This window comes from Xenopus laevis, chromosome 6L (genome assembly GCF_017654675.1).
Source record: "Xenopus laevis strain J_2021 chromosome 6L, Xenopus_laevis_v10.1, whole genome shotgun sequence".
In the NCBI taxonomy this organism is placed as follows: domain Eukaryota; kingdom Metazoa; phylum Chordata; class Amphibia; order Anura; family Pipidae; genus Xenopus; species Xenopus laevis.
In genome coordinates, this window is record NC_054381.1 from 5,711,838 (window position 1) to 5,732,326 (window position 20,489).

The 20,489-nt window shown below is 43.3% G+C and overlaps 1 protein-coding gene across 1 annotated transcript in view; it reads right to left on the reverse strand.

The window, feature by feature from the left end:
- Positions 1 to 1,858: 1,858 nt before the first annotated feature.
- The window catches only part of kansl1.L (KAT8 regulatory NSL complex subunit 1 L homeolog), a 57,621-nt gene continuing 38,990 nt past the window's right edge, over positions 1,859 to 20,489 (reverse strand). Inside the window, exons 5-14 of the mRNA XM_041565725.1 lie at positions 9,863 to 10,067; positions 9,448 to 9,613; positions 8,845 to 9,003; positions 8,547 to 8,696; positions 7,852 to 8,018; positions 7,225 to 7,343; positions 6,357 to 6,411; positions 5,252 to 5,364; positions 4,248 to 4,503; positions 1,859 to 2,978 (exon numbers count right to left, since the gene is read on the reverse strand). Of these exons, the coding sequence (XP_041421659.1) occupies positions 2,673 to 2,978; positions 4,248 to 4,503; positions 5,252 to 5,364; positions 6,357 to 6,411; positions 7,225 to 7,343; positions 7,852 to 8,018; positions 8,547 to 8,696; positions 8,845 to 9,003; positions 9,448 to 9,613; positions 9,863 to 10,067 (1,696 nt within the window). The 3' untranslated portion in view covers positions 1,859 to 2,672. The remainder of the gene's footprint in view (positions 2,979 to 4,247; positions 4,504 to 5,251; positions 5,365 to 6,356; positions 6,412 to 7,224; positions 7,344 to 7,851; positions 8,019 to 8,546; positions 8,697 to 8,844; positions 9,004 to 9,447; positions 9,614 to 9,862; positions 10,068 to 20,489) is intronic.

A 20,489-nucleotide genomic window follows, 5' to 3' on the forward strand; every position in this document is an offset into this window, starting at 1 on the left:
GAGTCACTTTAACCTTTTAGTGTCCTTTCTCCAGCTTCAGGATCTACATCACCTCGGTGCCTGTGTCCCTCAATGAAGGAGAACAGAAAAAGATTTAACAGTAAATCTAAAAATCTCTGTAGCAGCAAAACAGTACCTTGTACTTTATACAAACTAGGATATAATTAATCCTTATTGGAGGCAAAACCAGCCTATTGATTTTATTCAATGTTTATATGATTTTCTGGTAAACTTAAAGGGATACTGTCATGGGAAAACTTGTTTTTTCCAAAACACATCAGTTAATAGTGCTGCTCCAGCAGAATTCTGCACTGAAATCCAGTTCTCAAAAGAGCAAACAGATTTTTTTATATTCAATTTTGAAATCTGACATGGGGCTAGACATAGTCAGTTTCCCAGCTGCCCCAAGTCATGTGACTTGTGCCTGCACTTTAGGATGGAACCTGGCAATCTGTGGGTTCTGGCAAATGCCAGAGGGGCTGCTGTAAATTGCCATAGAAAGGGATTATTAAGTGGGCTGTTTGGGCTTCTGTTTACTTGAAATGCCAGGGCCTATTTTGAATCCCAGTCCAGACTTGGATGGAACTACTTTCTGGCAGGCTGTTATTTCACTGAATGTGAGTGCTGTTCTTAGATCTTCCAGGGAGCCGTTATCTGGTTATCTTCCCATTGTTCTGTTGTTAGGCTGCTGGGGGGGGGGGGGTGATATCACCCCAACTTGCAGTACAGAGTGACTGAAGTTCATCAGAAAACAAGTCACATGACTGGGGGCAGCTGGGAAACTGACAATATGTCTAGCCCTATGTCAGATTTCAAAATTGAATATAAAAAAAATCTGTTTGCTCTTTTGAGAAATGGATTTCAGTGCAGGATTCTGCTGGAGCAGCACTATTAACTGACGTGTTTTGAAAAAAACATGTTTTCCCATGACAGGATCCCTTTTGAGGTATGAATTCCAGAAAAATCCGTTAGCAGGAAAACCCTGCATCCCATGCATTCTGGATAACAGGTCCCATACCTGTATTAGTGCAGACTAAAGATGCCCTGAACTTGGGGTTCATTGAAGTTATAACTAGTAAAGTACCAATCCCCCCCCATGTTAAGACCATACCTACATTAATGGCGATAGCACAAAACAAAAAACTAAATGATCGGTGCTCATTGCAGGGATATCACTCATCTCTCCTATGTGAAAAAAAGTCATATTAAAACACGCCCTTAAAGGAGAACTAAAGCGTATGTTGTACATTATGTTTTGTGCTTCTGTATCAGCCCAAGGCAACCACAGCCCTTTAGCAGTAAAGATCTGTGTCTCCAAAGATGCCCCAGTAGCTCCCCATCTTCTTTTCTGCTGATTCACTGCACATGCTCTGAGCTGCTGTCACTTACTGAGCTTAGGGAGCCACTCACAATATACAGTACACATAGAATAGAAATGTCACAATATAAGGCTGATTAGTAATTAATACACATAATTACTACATGGCAGCACAGAAACCAGTGCAATTAGCATCAGAATTGAATAATCAGCAAACCTGTAGCATCAGCTTATATTACAGCCAGGGAAGCTCATTTTCTGCTGGATAATTAGTGACGAGCCCTAAGCTTAGCTTCTCAACAGCCAATCAGAGCCCACTGAGCATGTGAATGTCACAGACACTTTCCAAGATGGTGACCCCTATGACAAGTTTGCACAAATAAGTAATCAAAGCAAGCAGACGTCAGTGAGGGTCACCAGTTGGACAGCACTGCAGTAGATATTTACCCTTTAATTTTCTTGTAATATGGAAATGACTAACTCACCAGTAATGTGCAGAAAAAATGACACTGAGTAAAGAAAACACACGAGATTTAAAGGTTGTCTAACAGGATTCTGAATTTATTTCTTTTATCTAATTTCATAAATCCATATACACCAGGCTATTCTCAGACAGAGGAGTCACTTTGTCCCATTCATGAAATAATTACAGAATTTTTGCTCAGGGATTTGGAGGGGGGTCAAAGGGAAAGGAGATCAAGTTGGTCGCAACGTGGTCTTCTCACACCACAAAGTGTTTGCACAAACAGACTCTACAATCCGAAGCAAACGTATTGATAGTGCAGAGATTGTGGATTATATGACATAGCCTGGGACATCTGCTTCTTCTCCTGCCACCAATACACAGTGATAAACAGTAGTATAGAAGCTAAGAACTAGTGACAGTGTACTGAAGCCTCAGCCTGCCAGAGAAGCATGCAACAATGGGTGCACATTACTCTGGCAGTGAACGGCTTCAACCTGATTCTTTTTTTCCATTTTATTTTTTTTCAGAACATAATATTTTATTTTAGAAATCTCTTTCTTCAAATCTCTCGCTTCACATCTGGCCACACGTGCCTGCTCCACATCTATTCTGCCTCCGCGCCTCTCACTTATCCAATGGTAACATCCGTACCGTGCGAACTTCCCATGGTCAGTGCGGAGTTTGAGGCTGGGCTCCAGGTTCCTTGACTCGGTGCTGTACCTCTACATAGGCCATCCACTCCTGCGTGCGGCTGGGCCCCGGAACCCCTAACTTACAGCGCACCCTACTGCTCCACTTGGGCCTGCAAGTCAGCAAAGCACTTGATACTGAAATAAAGTATATGGATTTGTTTTCTGTGTCATACACATCTAGTGAAAGAACCAACTTTCATCTCTTAACTGGCCTGTCTGGAAAACACTCCAGACTGGCAATCTTTTCACCACTGTGGGCACGGAAACGAACCACTGAAATGCTATTGGGTAGAGGGTGGTCTTTGGAGGAAGGGGCGAGGTTTTCTGTTGACAAAGCAAAGTCTATACTGTTAGTCCGTGAGCTAGACTTGTTTGCTGGGTTCCATGCGACATCTGGGTGCTGCTTGTGTCTGCCCCTACTGGGTGTTACAGGTCGGTTCTGGAGAGTTTGATGATCTCTGTCTGAAAGGGGAAATGTGCGAGGTTCCCACGGTAGGACAATCTAGAAAACAACAAATGAGCATTAACTTCCACAATTACAACTATAGGAAGTTTTAGTTCAGCAGCTTTACATTTTTGACTATAGCAGCTCTAACTTAAAGGGATACTGTCATGGGAAAAAAGTTTTTTCAAAATGAATCACTTAATAGTGATTCATTTTGAAAAAACTTTTTTCCCATGACAGTATCCCTTTAAGTTAGAGCTGCTATAGTCAGAATTCTGCACTGAAATCCATTTCTCAAAAGAGCAAATAGATTTTTTTATATTCAATTTTAAAATCTGACATGGGGCTAGACATTTTGTCAATTTCCCAGCTGCCCCCAGTCATGTGACTTGTGCCTGCACTTTAGGAGAGAAATGCTTTCTGGCGGGCTGCTGTTTTTCCTTCTCAATGTAACTGAATGTGTCTCAGTGAGACATGAGTTTTTACTATTGAGTGTTGTTCTTAGATCTACCAGGCAGCTGTTATCTTGTGTTAGGGAGCTGCTATCTGGTTACCTTCCCATTGTTCTTTTGTTTGGCTGCTGGGGGGGGGAAAAGGGAGGGGGGTGATATCACTCCAACTTGCAGTACAGCAGTAAAGAGTGATTGAAGTTTATCAGTGCACAAGTCACATGATTTGGGGCAGCAGGGAAATTGACAAAATGTCTAGCCCCATGTCAGATTTCAAAATTGAATATAAAAAAAATCTGTTTGCTCTTTTGAGAAATGGATTTCAGTGCAGAATTCTGCTGGAGCAGCACTATTAACTGATTCATTTTGAAAAAAATGTTTTTTCCCATGACAGTATCCCTTTAAAACTGTCAGCATAGCAATAGACACTACCTACTTGTCATTTTTACTTATTGCTTGGGCAAGAGTTTAAATTATCAAGTGACTGCAAAGGGTGTATGGCAGGTAGGGGCCAGATTGGGATATTGCTAGAGGCATGGTCAGTGGCTGGCAATACAGCCAATATAAAACGGTGCCCAGTACTTGACACATAATAAGCTGCAAATACTGGGATTTATTTCACGTCTGTTACTGTGCTGCTCGGAAAATATTTAAATGCAGAAAAAAAGAATCACTTAGATAATCGCTGAGTATGAAATAGTTTGGTTAAAGGATACTCAAAGCTTATACTGAAAAGCCAGAAGCAAATTAGCTTGGTCTTCACTAGATGTGTGATAAGCTTTACTTATATCTGATTCTAGGTAAAGTGCCTATGTATTATTAGTATCTTATAATGTATATGTGCTGCAACGGCAGTAAGATATATGGGGCGACCAACCTGCTCTTCTTCATCTGGAATCTCAGGAGTAGAGGATCTTGTGTCTTCACTCCACGACAGTCCTCTCGTTGTGCTCCTGACAGACAGGCATTGAACAGTACTATAAGGCTCCGGGCTGTCTGGTGCAGCAGATGACAGGGTGAAGGGAACGTCATTAAGGCTATGGAATCCAATGTCTGGAGAAGCTGGCTGTAGTGATCCCTGGCTGTTGGAAGAAGGCTGGGGGGTCCAGCGTCCATCTGATTTGTTGGAGGACCTGAAGACAGACACAACTGTTACCAGAGAGAAGCTTGACTACCTACACATTCTTCTATACAACACTGGATGGCTTTGTGGGGGGATAATACCACCACACTATTATAGGGGTTGTTCACCTTCCAAACACTTTTTCCAGTTCAGTTGTTTTTAGATTGTTCCCCAGAAATAAAGACTTTTTTCAATTACTTTCCATTATTTATTTTTTACAGTTTTTCCAGAATCTAAGTTTCAAGCTGAATGTCCCTGTCTCTGGTGTTGGAGTCTGACAGCTCAGTAATTCAGGCGCAGACTCTGAACTGTTACAATTCTGCAGCATTTAGTTGATTCATTTCTCAGCAGCATCTCTGGAGTATTAGTAACTATTGTATAAAGTCTAACAGCTGCCTGTAATGAAACCCAGAGATTCTGCTCAGCAGGGACAAAGATAAGAAATGTATCAACTAAATTTATCCATTAAGAACAGTTTACAGGGTCGGCGACCCCCCCTCCCAGAGCTACTTTAGAAGGTGAAAAGAAACACTTTACACTTCAATATTAGAAAATCAGTGACACATAGAAAATAGAAAGTAATTGGAAAAAAGTCGTTATTTCTTGTGATCTATCTGAAACCAACTAGATGTTTGAGCAGTCCTTTGCTTTTCATTATGAAGACTCCTAGAAATTCTGTTTAAACAAACTTTGTGACATAACTTTGTGAAAAGCAATAACATCCCATCTTTGGTCTTTAATGACCCACATTCCTTTACCTGCTCCCGCGCCTTTGAGTGGCAGCCGTTGACCAGAAATCCCAGCGGGATCGTTCAAGCTCCTCGTAAGCACTGTGGCGATTAAGATATGCTTCATCAGTCAGGTCCTCCAGCTGCAAATACACAAATATATAAAGTATGGCTTTGAATACAATGTGCATTTCAGGCAGTCTAGCAGCTACTGTGTGCATTCTGTTCGCTTCCCTAAATGCATACTCATTTACATACAAACAACCCTATTTGATGGGGAACTAAAGGCTTCTAAAGAAATCTAAATACACAGACAAAAAGAAGCAGTTATTGAGAAAAGGAGGCGGCTCCTGTCAGAGCTGGGACACTGATCCTTCCCACCAGAGCCCAGAACAATGAGCTGATGATCAGATGAAGGGTGCCTTATTCAGGGGGCTTCTGAATGGAAAGACCCTGGAGATGACAGAGTTGCTTTGAAAGCCTCTACTCCAAAATGACAGTTTGTAGGGCTGCATTGTAAATTCACACTTGCAGCAGTTTTTATGTACTGAAAGATAAGACCCTGACTCTCCACTTGGGCAGGACCCTGATGTGGTGCCAGTAGACATTTATGCAAAGAGAAAAACAATGTGCGATAGGAGACAGGGCAAGTAAAATACTGCAGAGCAAAAGTACACAATAGGATTGTGTGATACATCTAGGAAAATGCTACATGTGTAGCGGCATTACATACCCTCTTCCCTTTATACCACTTAGTGACCTTTCTCCTTGTAGGGGGCACTTGCCCCCAGCTCAACTCTCGGCCCCCAGCTCAACTCTCGGCCCCCAGCTCAACTCTCGGCCCCCAGCTCAACTCTCGGCCCCCAGCTCAACTCTCGGCCCCCAGCTCAACTCTCGGCCCCCAGCTCAACTCTCTGCCCCCAGCTCAACTCTCTGCCCCCAGCTCAACTCTCTGCCCCCAGCTCAACTCTCTACCCATGGTATACCATATAGTAAATGAACACTTTAGTAAAATAGTTTTTTCCCCTCATGAAGGCAACATAATAAACAACTGGCTGACGTATTGACACAGCTAGCACATGGCTTCTTTATAGCAGACCCTGCAGGAACTAGAGCTAAACACGGCACAGCATACCTGTGGATCCATTCCATACAGAGGCTCTCTTTCCACAAGGTCCAGAACACGCCAGCTGTAAGGACAAAAGGATGAAAAGTTTTACAGCAGCTCACAAGAAAGCACATTGTAAGCAACAGTTTTAATACTAAAAAAAAAAAAAAAAGGAAATGATCAGTCAGTGCTTTCACTTTTATAATAAAAGTATTTCCCTAAAATCTCACAGCAGCAGCAACTCATATACTGGGGTGCAGAATAAACCATTATAAACATTCTGGTTTCCAGCTAAATTGGTGTAGCCTTTGGATGCACACAGGGCAGCCATCGGGGGGGGGGACAGGGGGGAGAGTTGTAGGGGGCCCGGGGGTAAGGGGGGGCCCGGCCACGCTGCACTTTCTTGATAAGCCGGGCCCCCTGCTTTCTGAGAGCTGCTGACTTTGGGAAGGCAGGGCGGGAGCACAAGGGGAGGGATCTTCTGTCCATTACTTACCTTTATTGGTCACCTAGCCACCAATATTTTTTAATGGGGGGCCCTGACCACCAATATTTTTTTTATTAAGATGTGGGAACCATAGCCACCAATGTTTGTTCTTTTTAGTGTGTGGTGGACCTGTGGGGTGGGGAGGTCGGACTTTTAGGTGGGGCTTGTGGTGGGCGCAGCCCAGGGGGCCCAGGAAATTTTTTCGTATGGGGCCCTGTAATTTCTGATGGCGGCCCTGGATGCACAGGTATATACTGTTAAAGTCAAGAGGTGGCAGTGTTCCAGAACACAAAAGTGTAGCCTTTCTAGCCTAAATCTCTATAAAGTGTTGTTTCCCCTATAATACAGTATTGCTGTAGAACACCACGAACTGCCAACAAGGGAGAAGCAAGTGTCATTTGCACAAACCTCGGTGTCAGAATCTCCTTATACTGTAGTTTCTCCACTCGAGATGCAGCTGCCATGGACATGGGAATGACTATGTTATTAATGTCATAGGAATTTTCCAACCTTTTTCTTTTAAGGGCCTGTGATAAAGAAAGAATTTACATTTATATACTAGCATCACACAAGAAAATGAACAAAATTGCTAGAATACTACGAACACAAAGCCTAGTCCTGATTCCAGCTAGCAATTAAGACAGTCCAGTCCTTTTCACACTGGTATAAATAACTGCTACTCTGTTTAGTTAATGGTTTATGAGCAGGGTTTGTGAATCTGGATTTATGCAGTACTTAGGGTAATGGTACCTTGCTATAAATACTGAGAATTGTCTCTGCTAAAACACTACGTAATTGCTCAAAAATGCCCTTATATGTATGTTGAACAATAATGAGATGGATTTGTTACTGGCATTTTGTAGCCACAACAAAACATGGGCACAAGTAGCACTGTGTGTCATTGCCCTTATCTGAACTAGAGCGTCTAACGTCTTCAATCATTTACCAGAGGAAGAGATCGATACACAAAGCCTATTGTGCATGTTATACTAGACTAGTTGCTGTAAAATAGGACAGTAGATAGAATCAGCTTACGGCAGCAGCGCTGTTTTGCAGGTTTGCAGAAGGGGTGGTGGGAGTTTCCATGAGAGATGGGTGCTGGTGTGAAGCAGAGCTTGATCTCGGTGTAAAAGGGGTGCTAATGTGTATGCCGGGACTCGGCACGACTTTGTATTGCCTGTCATCTCTGAACAGTGAGCCAACTGGTGAGAAAAAGACATAAATCCAAATGAAAATTCATGAGTGGCGAGATGAAGGTGGTTGTTACCAGAGTATTAGGTCAGAATCTAGTGGCCTTTTATGTCCCAATTATAACTGGTAACATCACTTTGTAAAATCATTATCAACACACAAATACATTCTTTAAAGGAGAAGGAAAGGCTAAAAGTAAGTAAGCTTTATCAGAAAGGTCTATATAAATACACCAGTAAACCCTCAAAGTAATGCTGCTCTGAATCCTCTGTCAAAAGAAACTCCACATTTCTTTCTATTGTGTACTCATGGGCTTCTGTATCAGACTTCCTGCCTTCAGCTTAAACCTCCAGGGCTAGGGCTTGAGCATGCTCAGTTTGCTCCTCTCTCCCTCCCTGCTACTAAGACTTAATAGTAGACAATGGGGCTACAACTCTAAATGAAAATACTAGTTATATGTGCTGCCTCCTCGTTGCCTGGAACCATCTATTTTTCCCATTTTTGTTGATTCCGGTTGGTAAAGGAATTTAGGGACTTACCAGAATGAGTTGAAGTGGGGGGTGCTTTACGTAGCTGTGACCTGACTTTGTCTGACACACAGTCTGTTATTAACCTGGCGTTTCTCTGCCAGTTCTCTATACGATACTGAGACAACTTCTCTTGGTCACTTCTACCATGTGCATAATCTTCTGTGAGAGGAGAAAAAGATAAAGTCAGCCCAAAACAGAAGGACAGTAAAATGAATCTGTAGAGAAAATGCTATGAATCAAAGCAATAGATTGATACTAAAGACTCCATTGTTTCACTGACAGTCAGGGACAATACCGATCCACTTACTGCCGGCAAGATCAGCCATGCCGCTCTCACTGTATCTTCTCATGTTATCCACGGGCCTTCTGCTCAGCTGCGAGAGCTTCAGAGCCTTGAGCTTGTGAGTGAGGTGGAACGGCCTTTCTTCTTTCAGCAAAGCTTCAAAGTGCAAGTTAAGGGATGTGTCTGGAGAATAGACAGAAATATAGGTTGGGACTCAAGTCTGAATAACCTGCACACAGACTCGCATCTAGTCTGGTTAAACAGGCTCACAAGTATCCATATCAGTTTAACTTCATATTAATTTTACTGGTAAACTATTGACTAGATTACCAGGCGGCTGCTGCAAAGATAAGACTGTTAGTTCTTTGGTTATGTTGGTTATGTAGCATTGATGGCCTTTATTTGGCAAAAATGACAAATTGTTTCTCCTGGCTATCATTAGCGTGGCTTCCAAATGGAGGTCTGTCTCATAATGAAGCTTTCCAGTACATATTTAGAACTCCAAGCCTAGCAAGTGTGTAGATATGTGATTGCACCTTAGATTGCAAGCTCCACTGGACAGGGACTGATGAATAATCAGGGATATGTTTGCCGTATATAAATAATCTACCATAAGGCGTATCTTACCATGGGGAAAGGAAAGAATGGGGTGATAGCCGGGATCCATCAGTGCTATGCGCTCATTTAGAGTCATGGTGCTGGGGTGTATTGTCTTCACGTGGGTTTTGCAGCCACAGAGGATGCAGGTGGTTGGGGGCTCACAGCTACACTTCATGGACAGCGGCTTCTGTGGCTAGGGAAAGAGGACAACATGGTTACCAACTTACACTTTCAAGCTGTAGGTTGCGGCAAACGTCTCAATTCCACATACAAGAACTTTCAGCTCAAGAGCTTTGTTTCAATACGGTGCACCAATATATTTTATATACTAGTCATTGGAAAGGCTTCTATGAGCATAAGTCTACCTTCTGTCCCTTCCCACGCTGACCTACACCTGACATTAGCTAGCGCATGTTTTTAGGGAACAATCATAAGAACCTACCTTCCTACTAAGTGACGACACTGCACCCGACCTGACCAGTCTCCGCTTTTTGTGCGCACGTAAGGGTCGTGTCCTGGCGGCCACACAACTGCCATCTGTAAGTGCCGGCGACACAGCAAGGACTTCTAGTCTCCGCTTCTTGCCCAGCACCTCCTCAGCATCCAGATCTTCTGCAGAGCCATTACAGGACACAGTGGAACGCATACTGCAAGGCAAACATCAATGACCCTAATAAGCAGCAGCCATCACAACACACAATCCAGATATTCATGGACGTGCAACAACTCTTCGGTTTTTAGCAGAAAGTAGTGTTCAAAGAGTCTGTAGCCAAGGTTCTTCAGTGCATGGGGCCTCTTGCAAAAATACCGAAGATACGGGGGAAGCATAAGGCAGCAATCACACCTCTTACATCATCTTTCCATTATGAATGACAGATTGCATTTAAAATTGTGGGGCGGATACTGCGAGGCCCAGCCTGAAGGGCATTTAGGGTCAGATTTATATATATTTATTAAATAATTGATTTTCTAGATATTCCAAAAGTCAATACTGAAGGTTTATAAGGGCGACATTTGTGGTTTGTACTTGATTGCTGTTCTATATTCTTTTAACTATGGCTGGATGACTGAGCCTTAAAAGGGTGGTTCACCTTTGAGGTAACTTTTAGTACCGTATATACTCCAGTATAAGCCGACCCGAGTATAAGCCGAGGTACCTGATTTTACCTACGAAAACTGGGAAAACTAATTGACTCTAGTATAAGCCTAGACACAACTACAGCCCTGTCTCCCAGCAGCGCACATTCTGCCAAAGCGACCCCCCCAGCGATCAACCGGACTTCTTTGCAAAGTTGATGGTGACAGAGAATTGCCAAACGGATTACTGTGTGCATTGTCCCACTGTCCCACTACCATGTGCAGAGGGTGCTGTGTGATATTGCCATCACTGTTAATCTTTCGTATAACCAACAGAGGGCGCTGTGTGATATTGCCATCACTGTTATTCTTCCATATAACCAACAGAGGGCGCTGTGTGATATTGCCATCACTTAATCCTTCATATAACCAACAGAGGGCGCTGTGTGATATTGCCATCACTGTTAATCTTTCGTATAACCAACAGAGGGCGCTGTGTGATATTGCAGTCACTGTTATTCTTTCATATAACCAACAGAGGGTGCTGTGTGATATTGCCATCACTGTTAATCTTTCGTATAACCAACAGAGGGCGCTGTGTGATATTGCCATCACTTAATCCTTCATATAACCAACAGAGGGTGCTGTGTGATATTGCCATCACTTTTAATCTTTCGTATAACCAACAGAGGGCGCTGTGTGATATTGCCATCACTTAATCCTTCATATAACCAACAGAGGGTGCTGTGTGATATTGCCATCACTTTTAATCTTTCGTATAACCAACAGAGGGCGCTGTGTAACTGCAATTTCAGCTACTGCCCGCTGACCCGAGTATAAACCGAGGTAGACTTTTTCAGCACATTTTGGATGCTGAAAAACTCGGCTTATACTCGAGTATATACGGTATGTTATAGAATGTCCAATTCCTAGCAACTTCACTATTTATATGTTATACTTTTTGAGTTATTTGCCTTTTTCTTCTCACCCTTTCCAGCTTTCAAATGGGGGTCATTGACCCCATATTAAAAACAAATGCTCTGTAAAGGTGGCCATAGATGCAAAGATCCGCTCGTTTGGCGATGTTGCCAAACGCGCGGATCTTTCCCCGATATGCCATTAACAGGCATGGCTATATCGGAGGTAATCTGATTGTTCGGCCGTATGGCCGAACGATCAGATTACGATGTGCCATGGGCTCCGGCGGGATCGGTCGGGTCAAAATCCAATCTGTCCCATCGACCAAATGACCGATCTCCGCTTGATGAAAGATGTCGGCACACGCCACACACAATCCGAAAATCGTACGAATCCTCAATTCGTACGATCGGTTCTGTGTCTTTGGCCACAAATGTATTGTTATTACTACTTTTTATTACTCATCTTTCTATTCAGGCCTCTCCTATTCACATTCCAGTCTCTTGTTCAAATCAGTGCATGGTTGCTAGGGTAATTTGGACCCTAGCAACCAGATGGCTGAAATTGCAAACTGGAGAGCCGCTGAATAAAAAGCTAAATAACAAAAACCACAAATGATAAAATGAAAACCAATTGAAAATTGTCTCAGAATTTCACTCTCTACATCATAATAACAGTTAATTTAAAGGTGAAGAACCCCTTTAAACAGGCCATACACATTAAAATCTGCTCATTTGGTGAAGTCACCCAATAAACTGATCTTAGCCTGATTGGCCACCAACATGCTGGGCCGATCCGATTTGGCTCCCAGGCCAGTGATAATGTTATAATGGCAATGCATGTAGGCCCGGCGGGAGAGGAGCATATCAATGCACTTATGTAAATCCCACCCAATGGGATTTTCAACAAGGCCCAATAAATATCTGCCACGTTTTCACAGAGATCCATTAGGCAGGTAAACTGCCATTTTAAGGTGGCCATACACGGGCCGATAAAAGCTGCCAACTGAACGAGTATGGGCTGCTCAGACAGGCTTCCCCGATCTATATCTGGCCGAAAATCAGGCAGATGTTGATCGGACAGGACTAAAAATCCAGTCGGTTAGCAGCCGCGATCTGTGCCGTGATCCGACTGGCCGTTTACCCTTCGTTATGATCTGATCGTTGGGCCAATGGATGAACCCAATATCGCCCATCACAAGGTGGACATATTGGGGAGAGATCCGCTCATTTGGAGACATATTTCAGTGTATGGCCACCTATAAAAGGGCCGAGATTACAGTTTATATGGTGACATTGAGAATTGAAGGTCCAAACACTGACAGATACAGAAGGTCCCAAACACACAGTTCCATATCAGACAATTCATTTTGAGTACAATATAGTTTATAACTTTCCATACAGACGGATTAGTGAAGTAGTCATTATAATCTTGCTGTATTTAATCACTTTCCACAGTGGAAAAGATGACAGCACGGAATACTCAGCCCAAATGCAAGAGATTCGATCAACAACTGCAATGACTTCAGGGAGGCCTGAGAGAAACGCAAGTTCGAACACCAACAATGACTCACCAACACCTAAACTGCCGGCGCCTGAGGTAACAAAACAGCCTCACACACCTGAACTCTCCCATGTTCTGCTCTACATACAAAGCCACTATACGGAGGCCAGACCAGGCCCGGACTGGGAGTAAAAAGCAGCCCTGGCAAAAAAAATCAAAGCAGCCCACACAGAAATGCATGCTGGTCTTTTATTTAAACACGAGCATATTTTATATATATATATATATATATATATATATATATATATATATATATATATATATATATATATATATATATATCTATCTATCTATCTATCTATCTATCTATCTATCTATCTATCTATCTATCTATCTATCTATCTATCTATCTATCTATCTATATATCTATATATATATATATATCTATATATATATATATATATATATATATATATATATATATCTATATATATATATATAGATATATATAGTCATAAACAAATACAAAAGGAGTACATTTTAGTTTCTAATAATGCATCCTATAAGATACATACCAATAGACATTTAAATTTATGTTTGCTTATCATTTACAGTAGGGGGTACATTATCCCTTATAATACATGAGTGATACTCAGAGTTCCCTGTACAACTCAGCCTGCAGCCTTGTGCCTTTATATGGTCACAGAACAACCCCTCAGTGACTTCTAATATCCTTATCATTTACAGTAGGGGGTACATTATCCCTTATAATACATGAGTGATACTCAGAGTTCCCTGTATAACTCAGCCTGCAGCCTTGTGCCTTTATATGGTCACAGAACAACCCCTCAGTGACTTCTAATATCCTTATCATTTACAGTAGGGGGTACATTATCCCTTATAATACATGAGTGATACTCAGAGTTCCCTGTATAACTCAGCCTGCAGCCTTGTGCCTTTATATGGTCACAGAACAACCCCTCAGTGACTTCTAATATCCTTATAATTTATAGTAGGGGGTACATTATCCCTTATAATACATGAGTGATACTCAGAGTTCCCTGTATAACTCAGCCATCAGCAGTTCTAGAGGTACGCAAGTTAAGTGCAGCACCGCAGGGCCGGTCTTATCAAGTGTGGGGCTATTTTGGTGGGGACCCTTAGACTGAGTTGCCAGCTGGCATACCACAGGGACTCCAGTGCCTGTCTCTGCTTCTCTCCTGCAAACTGTTGCTGTAACCCTGCCTTTTAGTGATGTTGCGGGCCGACCCGAGGCCCGCGGAACCCGCGGGTCGGGCGGGTTCAGGCCGACCCCTGGACAAAATGCACGGGTCGCGGGTGGGTTGAGCTCTTCTGCTGCTCTCCCAGCCGACCAAGTACTGCCGGCTTCTGGCTTCCGGAATATATAGACTTCCACCTGCCCTGCCCCACCTGTGACGTTACTGCGGGTCTATAAATAAAGGGGAGCAGCGGGCCCGGGTTGGGTGCGGGTAGGGAGCGGGCGGGTTAGGGTTGGGTGCGGGGGCAGGAGGGATAGGGTCAGTTGCGGATCGAGAAATTCTCTTAATAGAACATAGTGGCCCACAACTATTTCATACTATCACAGCCCACTGCCAAAGAATTACAGAAAGAAAAGAGGAGAGATACTTTCTACTTTTTTCAAATTCTCACTCATAACCCTTCATTTTTACACCCTTCACCATTTAGCTTTACTTTTTTTCCAGATTTCTCTCCTTTCATTCCTTATTCTGCTTCCCCATCTTCACTCCTATTTATTTTGCCCCTTTATTTTTTATTAGATCAGCCTCTCCTTTTTTTTCAATTGTTTTGACTGCACAGTGCAAAAAAAATGGTTAATTGCCTCTTACTGTGGCAGGGAGCATTGCGTTCACGCGCAGCACAGGCAGGCCAGCAATCAGCATAAATATGATCCGCACTTCTCCACACCTATACAGTAGTGTGCTGCAGCTGTCTGTGCTGATGCGGGCTCGCAGAGACAGGGGACTGACAGGCCATGCTGAAGGCCCTCTTCCTCCGGCTTCCACTGTGAACGCAGCAACAGCAGCAGTAGAGAACGGAGAGACGTGGGAGGGGCGGAGCCACAGTGGGAGCTAGGACGGAGGAGCGGTCCTAGAGCCCTCCAGATGCATTGAAAGGTACAGTAAATTCTAATAAGTATTATTTCTCGGGAGCGGCCCAGTTAAGCAAAATATAGAGCGGCCCTTAGGGCAAATGCCCGACCACACAGATTGCCAGTCCGGGCCTGGGCCAGACATAAGCTAATGTTTGCTACAAGGGTTCATGTACACTCGGACTGTGCCACTGCAAGTCTGGGGGGTTCACCTGCCAAAACATTAAGTTCAGTTGGTTTCAGACAGTTCATCAGAAATGAAAATGTTTTCCCAATCACCTTCTATATTCTATGTGTGACTGTTTTTCTAATATTGAAGTGTAAACTGTCAAATTTTACCTTCTTAAAGGAAAACTATACCCCCAAACAATGTAGGTCTCTATAAAAAGATATTGCATAAATCAGCTCATATATAAAACCCTGCTTCATGTAAATAAACCATTTTCATAATATACTTTTTTAGTAGTATGTGCCATTGGGTAATCATAAATAGAAAATTGCCATTTTAAAAAACATAAGGGCCGCCCCCCTGGGATCATAGCATTCACTGCACTCACAAACATACCAACAAACCATACATGTTAGGTCACATGAGCCAATTAACAGACAGAGTTGTGTCTTTTGCTTCCTCACTTCTTCCTGTTACAGTTAGAGCTGCAGTATTTCTGGTCAGCTGATCTCTTCCTGTTACAGTTAGCGCTGCAGTATTTCTGGTCAGCTGATCTCTTCCTGTTACAGTTAGAGCTGCAGTATTTCTGGTCAGCTTATCTCTTCCTGTTACAGTTAGAGCTGCAGTATTTCTGGTCAGGTGATCTCTTTCTGTTACAGTTAGAGCTGCAGTATTTCTGGTCAGGTGATCTTTCTGTTACAGTTAGAGCTGTAGTATTTCTGGTCAGGTGATCTCTGAGGCAGCACAGAGACCATCACAAAATGGCGGCTCAAGGCAAGAGATGTAAAAGGGCAATATTTACTTAAATATATATTCCAGTTTGGTAAGATTCTTTAATATGCCACTTAATATGATATGAACTGTTGCTTAAGTGTTCATTTTGGGGGTATAGTTTTCCTTTAAGCAGCTCTGGGAAGGGGGGGGGGTTGCCAACCCTGTAAACTGTTCTAAATGGATACATTTAATTGATACATTTCTTATCTTTGTCTCCAATGAGCAGAATCCCTGGGTTTCATTACAGGCAGCTAGTGATGTGTGGGTCAGGGTTTTCCTAACCCGCACCCTAACCCAGCTCCAGCCCACGCTTCCGGGGTCCTTTTATAGACCCCGCTGATGACATCACAAAAGGGGCAGACGTGAGACTATAAAACCAGAACCCGGAAGTCGGCATTTGAAGTGGCGGGCGGGGAGAGCAGAAGAGCTCAACCCTCACCCGCCCGCGAGGAGCAGTGCAAGGTCGACCGGAACCCGCGGTTATCGGGTCGGCCCGCACATCAATACAGGCAGCTGTTAGAATTGATACAATAGTTGCTGATACTCCAGAGATGCTGCTGAGAAATGGATCAACTAAATGTTGTAAAATTGTAACAGAATCTGCACCTGAATTACTGAGCTGTTGTGATGTGCGGGTTGGATTATTGATATTCATAGGGCAACATTACATGCCGTGTGTATATGGTAGGGATGCACAAATCCAGGATTCGGTTCGGGATTTGGCCAGGATTCGGCCTTTTTCAGCAGGATTCGGATTCAGCCTCCTTCTGCCCAGTTGAACCAAATCCAAATCCTAATTTGCATATGTAAATTAGGGGAGGAGAGGGAAATCACGTGATTTTTTGTCACAAAACAAGGAAGTAAAAAAATGTTTTCCCTTTCTATTCGGCCAAATCTTTCGGTGCATGAGGAGTGGCGGGAATGATCAGATAACGGCCTTGGGAAAATCAGAAACGAGGGGTACCTTCACTATCCCATGGAACAGGACTTGCATTTCTCACGACGTAAAGGGCTACTCTATCCGCAAGTCACAAACGTGTGCTCAGAAAAGCAATTCTTTGTTGAATGGATTCAATCTCATATTGCAGTCCCTCCCTCGCTGCTAAGCTCACACAAAGGCTTAGAATTAACATGTAACCCAGTTCTTTATATAACAGGCTCCTCTTGATCCCATACAATCCACGGGACACTTTCCTATTCTTACTGATCTCCCTGTTGAGTTTGTCAGTGCAAAACCCACCCGTAGCCTTTTAGCCTCTATCCCCAGCAGCAGCAGCAGCAACATACCGCCTCATTTTACATCTGCAGGCTGAGAGCAGTGGAGCTTACGCTCTGTGTTCCCTTGCCCTTTAAAGGGGATTTAAAGGCAAAAAAATAAAATCCCATTTTTACTTTAACGAAAAAGAAACCTATCTCCTATATACTTTAATTAAAAAACTGTGTACCATTTTTATAAGAAACCTGACTGTATGCAGTGAAATTTCCCCTTCGTTTTACTTGCTCTGTATGTTGTGGATAGGAAACTGACCTTGAGCAGCTTTGTTTGTTTCCCTATAAAGCAGCCAGGGACTGCGTAGAGATTTGTATCCACAAACCCAGTGCAGTATATTATGATTATTAATCAGTCTTGCTGTGTCAGCTTCTATGGCAGATATTATTTGACTTGTGCTGTTTTGATAATTTTATCCCTAAGCTTCACCTCCCAACTGAAGCCCAGACTAGAGTCCTGCGTGGAACCAATTTCTAAGACCCCGACCCGAACCCGCAACCCACACATTTACCCACTTTGATCTGCTACCCGACCAGGACCTGTAACATTTAAACAGGAAGTGATGGTGCTGCAAACCGGAAGTGACGTCATCAAAAGGGGTGGGGCAAAAAATGTTTGTAAAACTTTAAAAGGAGTAAAATATAGACAATATTACATAAGATAAGAAATTTAGATGAGACCCGCGGCTATACCTGCACCTGAAAATCCTCCCCTCATTCCGCAGGGTGCCAGCTTTTTTTGTGGGTAACCCGCGAGTACCCGACCCGCTGCAGGACTCTATCCCAGATCCCAGACCACACTGAGCATGTGCACAGTCTTAGTCTTGCTAAGATGTTTAACATAGTTACAAGATGACAGCCCCCTGCGGCCAACTTTGAAAACATAAATCATTTGTTTAATTAGACTTCTGGTACAGTAAGTACATGTTTAGTATAGAAAATACAGCATTTCTAGCCTTATTCTATTTTAGACTTTACTTCCCCTTTAATGACACAGTCATTTACATTAAGGACATACTGCAATATAAACATGTTTCTGCCAGTTAAATATCAATTGATCATTGCAATTCAAAAAAGGTCTTAGGCCTATGGCACACGTAGAATCCCCAACTGCATTTTTCAGGCACCAATGATGACAGTTGCAATGGAATCTGTCAGTAGCAGTAACGGGTGCATGGAAACACTGCCAGAAAATCAGCTCCATATGCACACAGACCTTCGGGTAAGTTCTACCCCCAAAAATAGTGATTTTGAGTTTCCCTGTTGTTCCCAAGAGTTTCGTTCTTCATGTAAAAGGCACAAGGCAATCGATTATATCAGAAACCTTAGTGGTTTGGGCTGTAAAAGTCAATGGGAGTTTCCCTTGAGGAGTGCCATAGTATGTTAGATCACTTCTCTTTGTCATAGATCCTCATCAACTGCAATGAGTTGTTCCAGGAAAAGCTGGTACCGCAGATCATAAATTAAACTGAATAATAGCACTTGGCTCACACAATATGGAGCGAAGCCCACGCTGCTGCCTCACATAATATAAAAGGAGGGCAAACCGTGCGGATTCTCTTGTGCAGAACTGCTTGGGCCTAGTATAGACCAGACAAACATTCTCTGCTGAATTGGGTATAGTAGCAACACCCTGCTAGCCCATACTAAAGGTGGCCAACTGGCTATAAGACGTTACAATTGCAGTCTTTCCTGGAAAAGATGTTTTCAGGAAAGATTGTTAATTACACACGTGTAGAGCTGAATGGTCTGATGTACATATAGAAATGTTTAGGTGCCTTCAAAGGCACAGATCACAATTTTCCGGCCAGCCCAATTGACTAAGCCAACCGATATCCAAGTCTTCTGCTGTGATCGGTCGGCTCGTCTCCCACAATACACGCAAAGAATATTGCACAAAAACATTTTAAACGAGATTATAGGTGCGTGTATGGCCACATTTACACATATACTGCTGCACAAACCCACTCAGCTTGCACTGCATTCCCACAATCCATTCCATTGTGCCCATGCTATCCGGCCATACCCACAATCAAGAGCTGTAGCACCCTTATATAACCAACATCATGCTTGCAACATGAATACTTTAAACAATTTAGAACATTTAAAGGAGATTTAGAACATTTAAATGCCCCTAACTTACTTACCCCTCCTTCTAGGTCCGCTCCAGCAGAGTTCACGGCAGCCATCTTCTTCCTGTAGTCATCAGCATTTGGCGGGGCATGCGCAGTAGGAGGCATTTGCCGGCTCAGATCTACTGCGCATGCACTGAAAGTCACGAAGTTTCCGAAAAAGAAATCGGAAACTTCGTGAGAAGATGGCTGCCGTGAACTCGGCTGGAGAGGACCTTCGAAGGAGGGGTAAGTAACCAATGCATTTAAACTGTCCTTCTCAAACATTACATACATTTATATTTGAATATCCATAGACAGTGACTTGTTTCCATGAGATGAAGCCTGTTCAAATGTTTAATTTCCCCTTTAAAGGAGAATTCAACCCGTAATAAAATAAAACCTGGCAAGGTGGGGGGGTCTACCCAGGGTAGGGAGGGTTTTTTTTTTTTTTTTTAAATACGGGTTGAATTCTCCTGTAAGAGTTTCCCTTTATTTTTATTTTTAAGTCCTCTCCCCTCATGTAGCAGTCTTATAGATTGTTTAAAATAAACTACCGTATATACTCGCGTATAAGCCGAGATTTTCAGCACCCAAAATGTGCTTGAAAATCCTACCTCGGCTTATACGCGGGTCAGCTGCCTTGTAGCGATGAATCCCCCTCCCAGCCGCGAAGAGCAACAGCGCAAGTGTCATCTGGTGTGACTGCGCATTTGGAGCAGGCGTGACTACAAAGGCCAACGATGCGCTATGGAGAAGGCATAGGACAACGCATGCGTCAAAGGTAATTACGGTAGGCGCATGATGTCCTAAAATGCGTTCCGTATAATAAGGCAAACCCCTGCCCCACGTGACAGCTTTGTTGAACTGCGCGAGTGCGCGTCTTCTCTAGTCCCAGCGCCTTAAGCAGCGACCAGTGAGACCTTCACCTCAGGGTAAGTGCCGTCTCTTGTATCAGGACTGCTGCTCTGCTACTGCCCAACTCTCTGCTTGTCACACACGGAGAGACAAAGGGACGCGCACGCACACCGCGTGGAACAAAGGGGCAGCAACGAGGAAGCCCCTGGTGCTACTGGCCTGGGCTACAGTTGATTGGTCAGCCTTTCTACCTAATCAT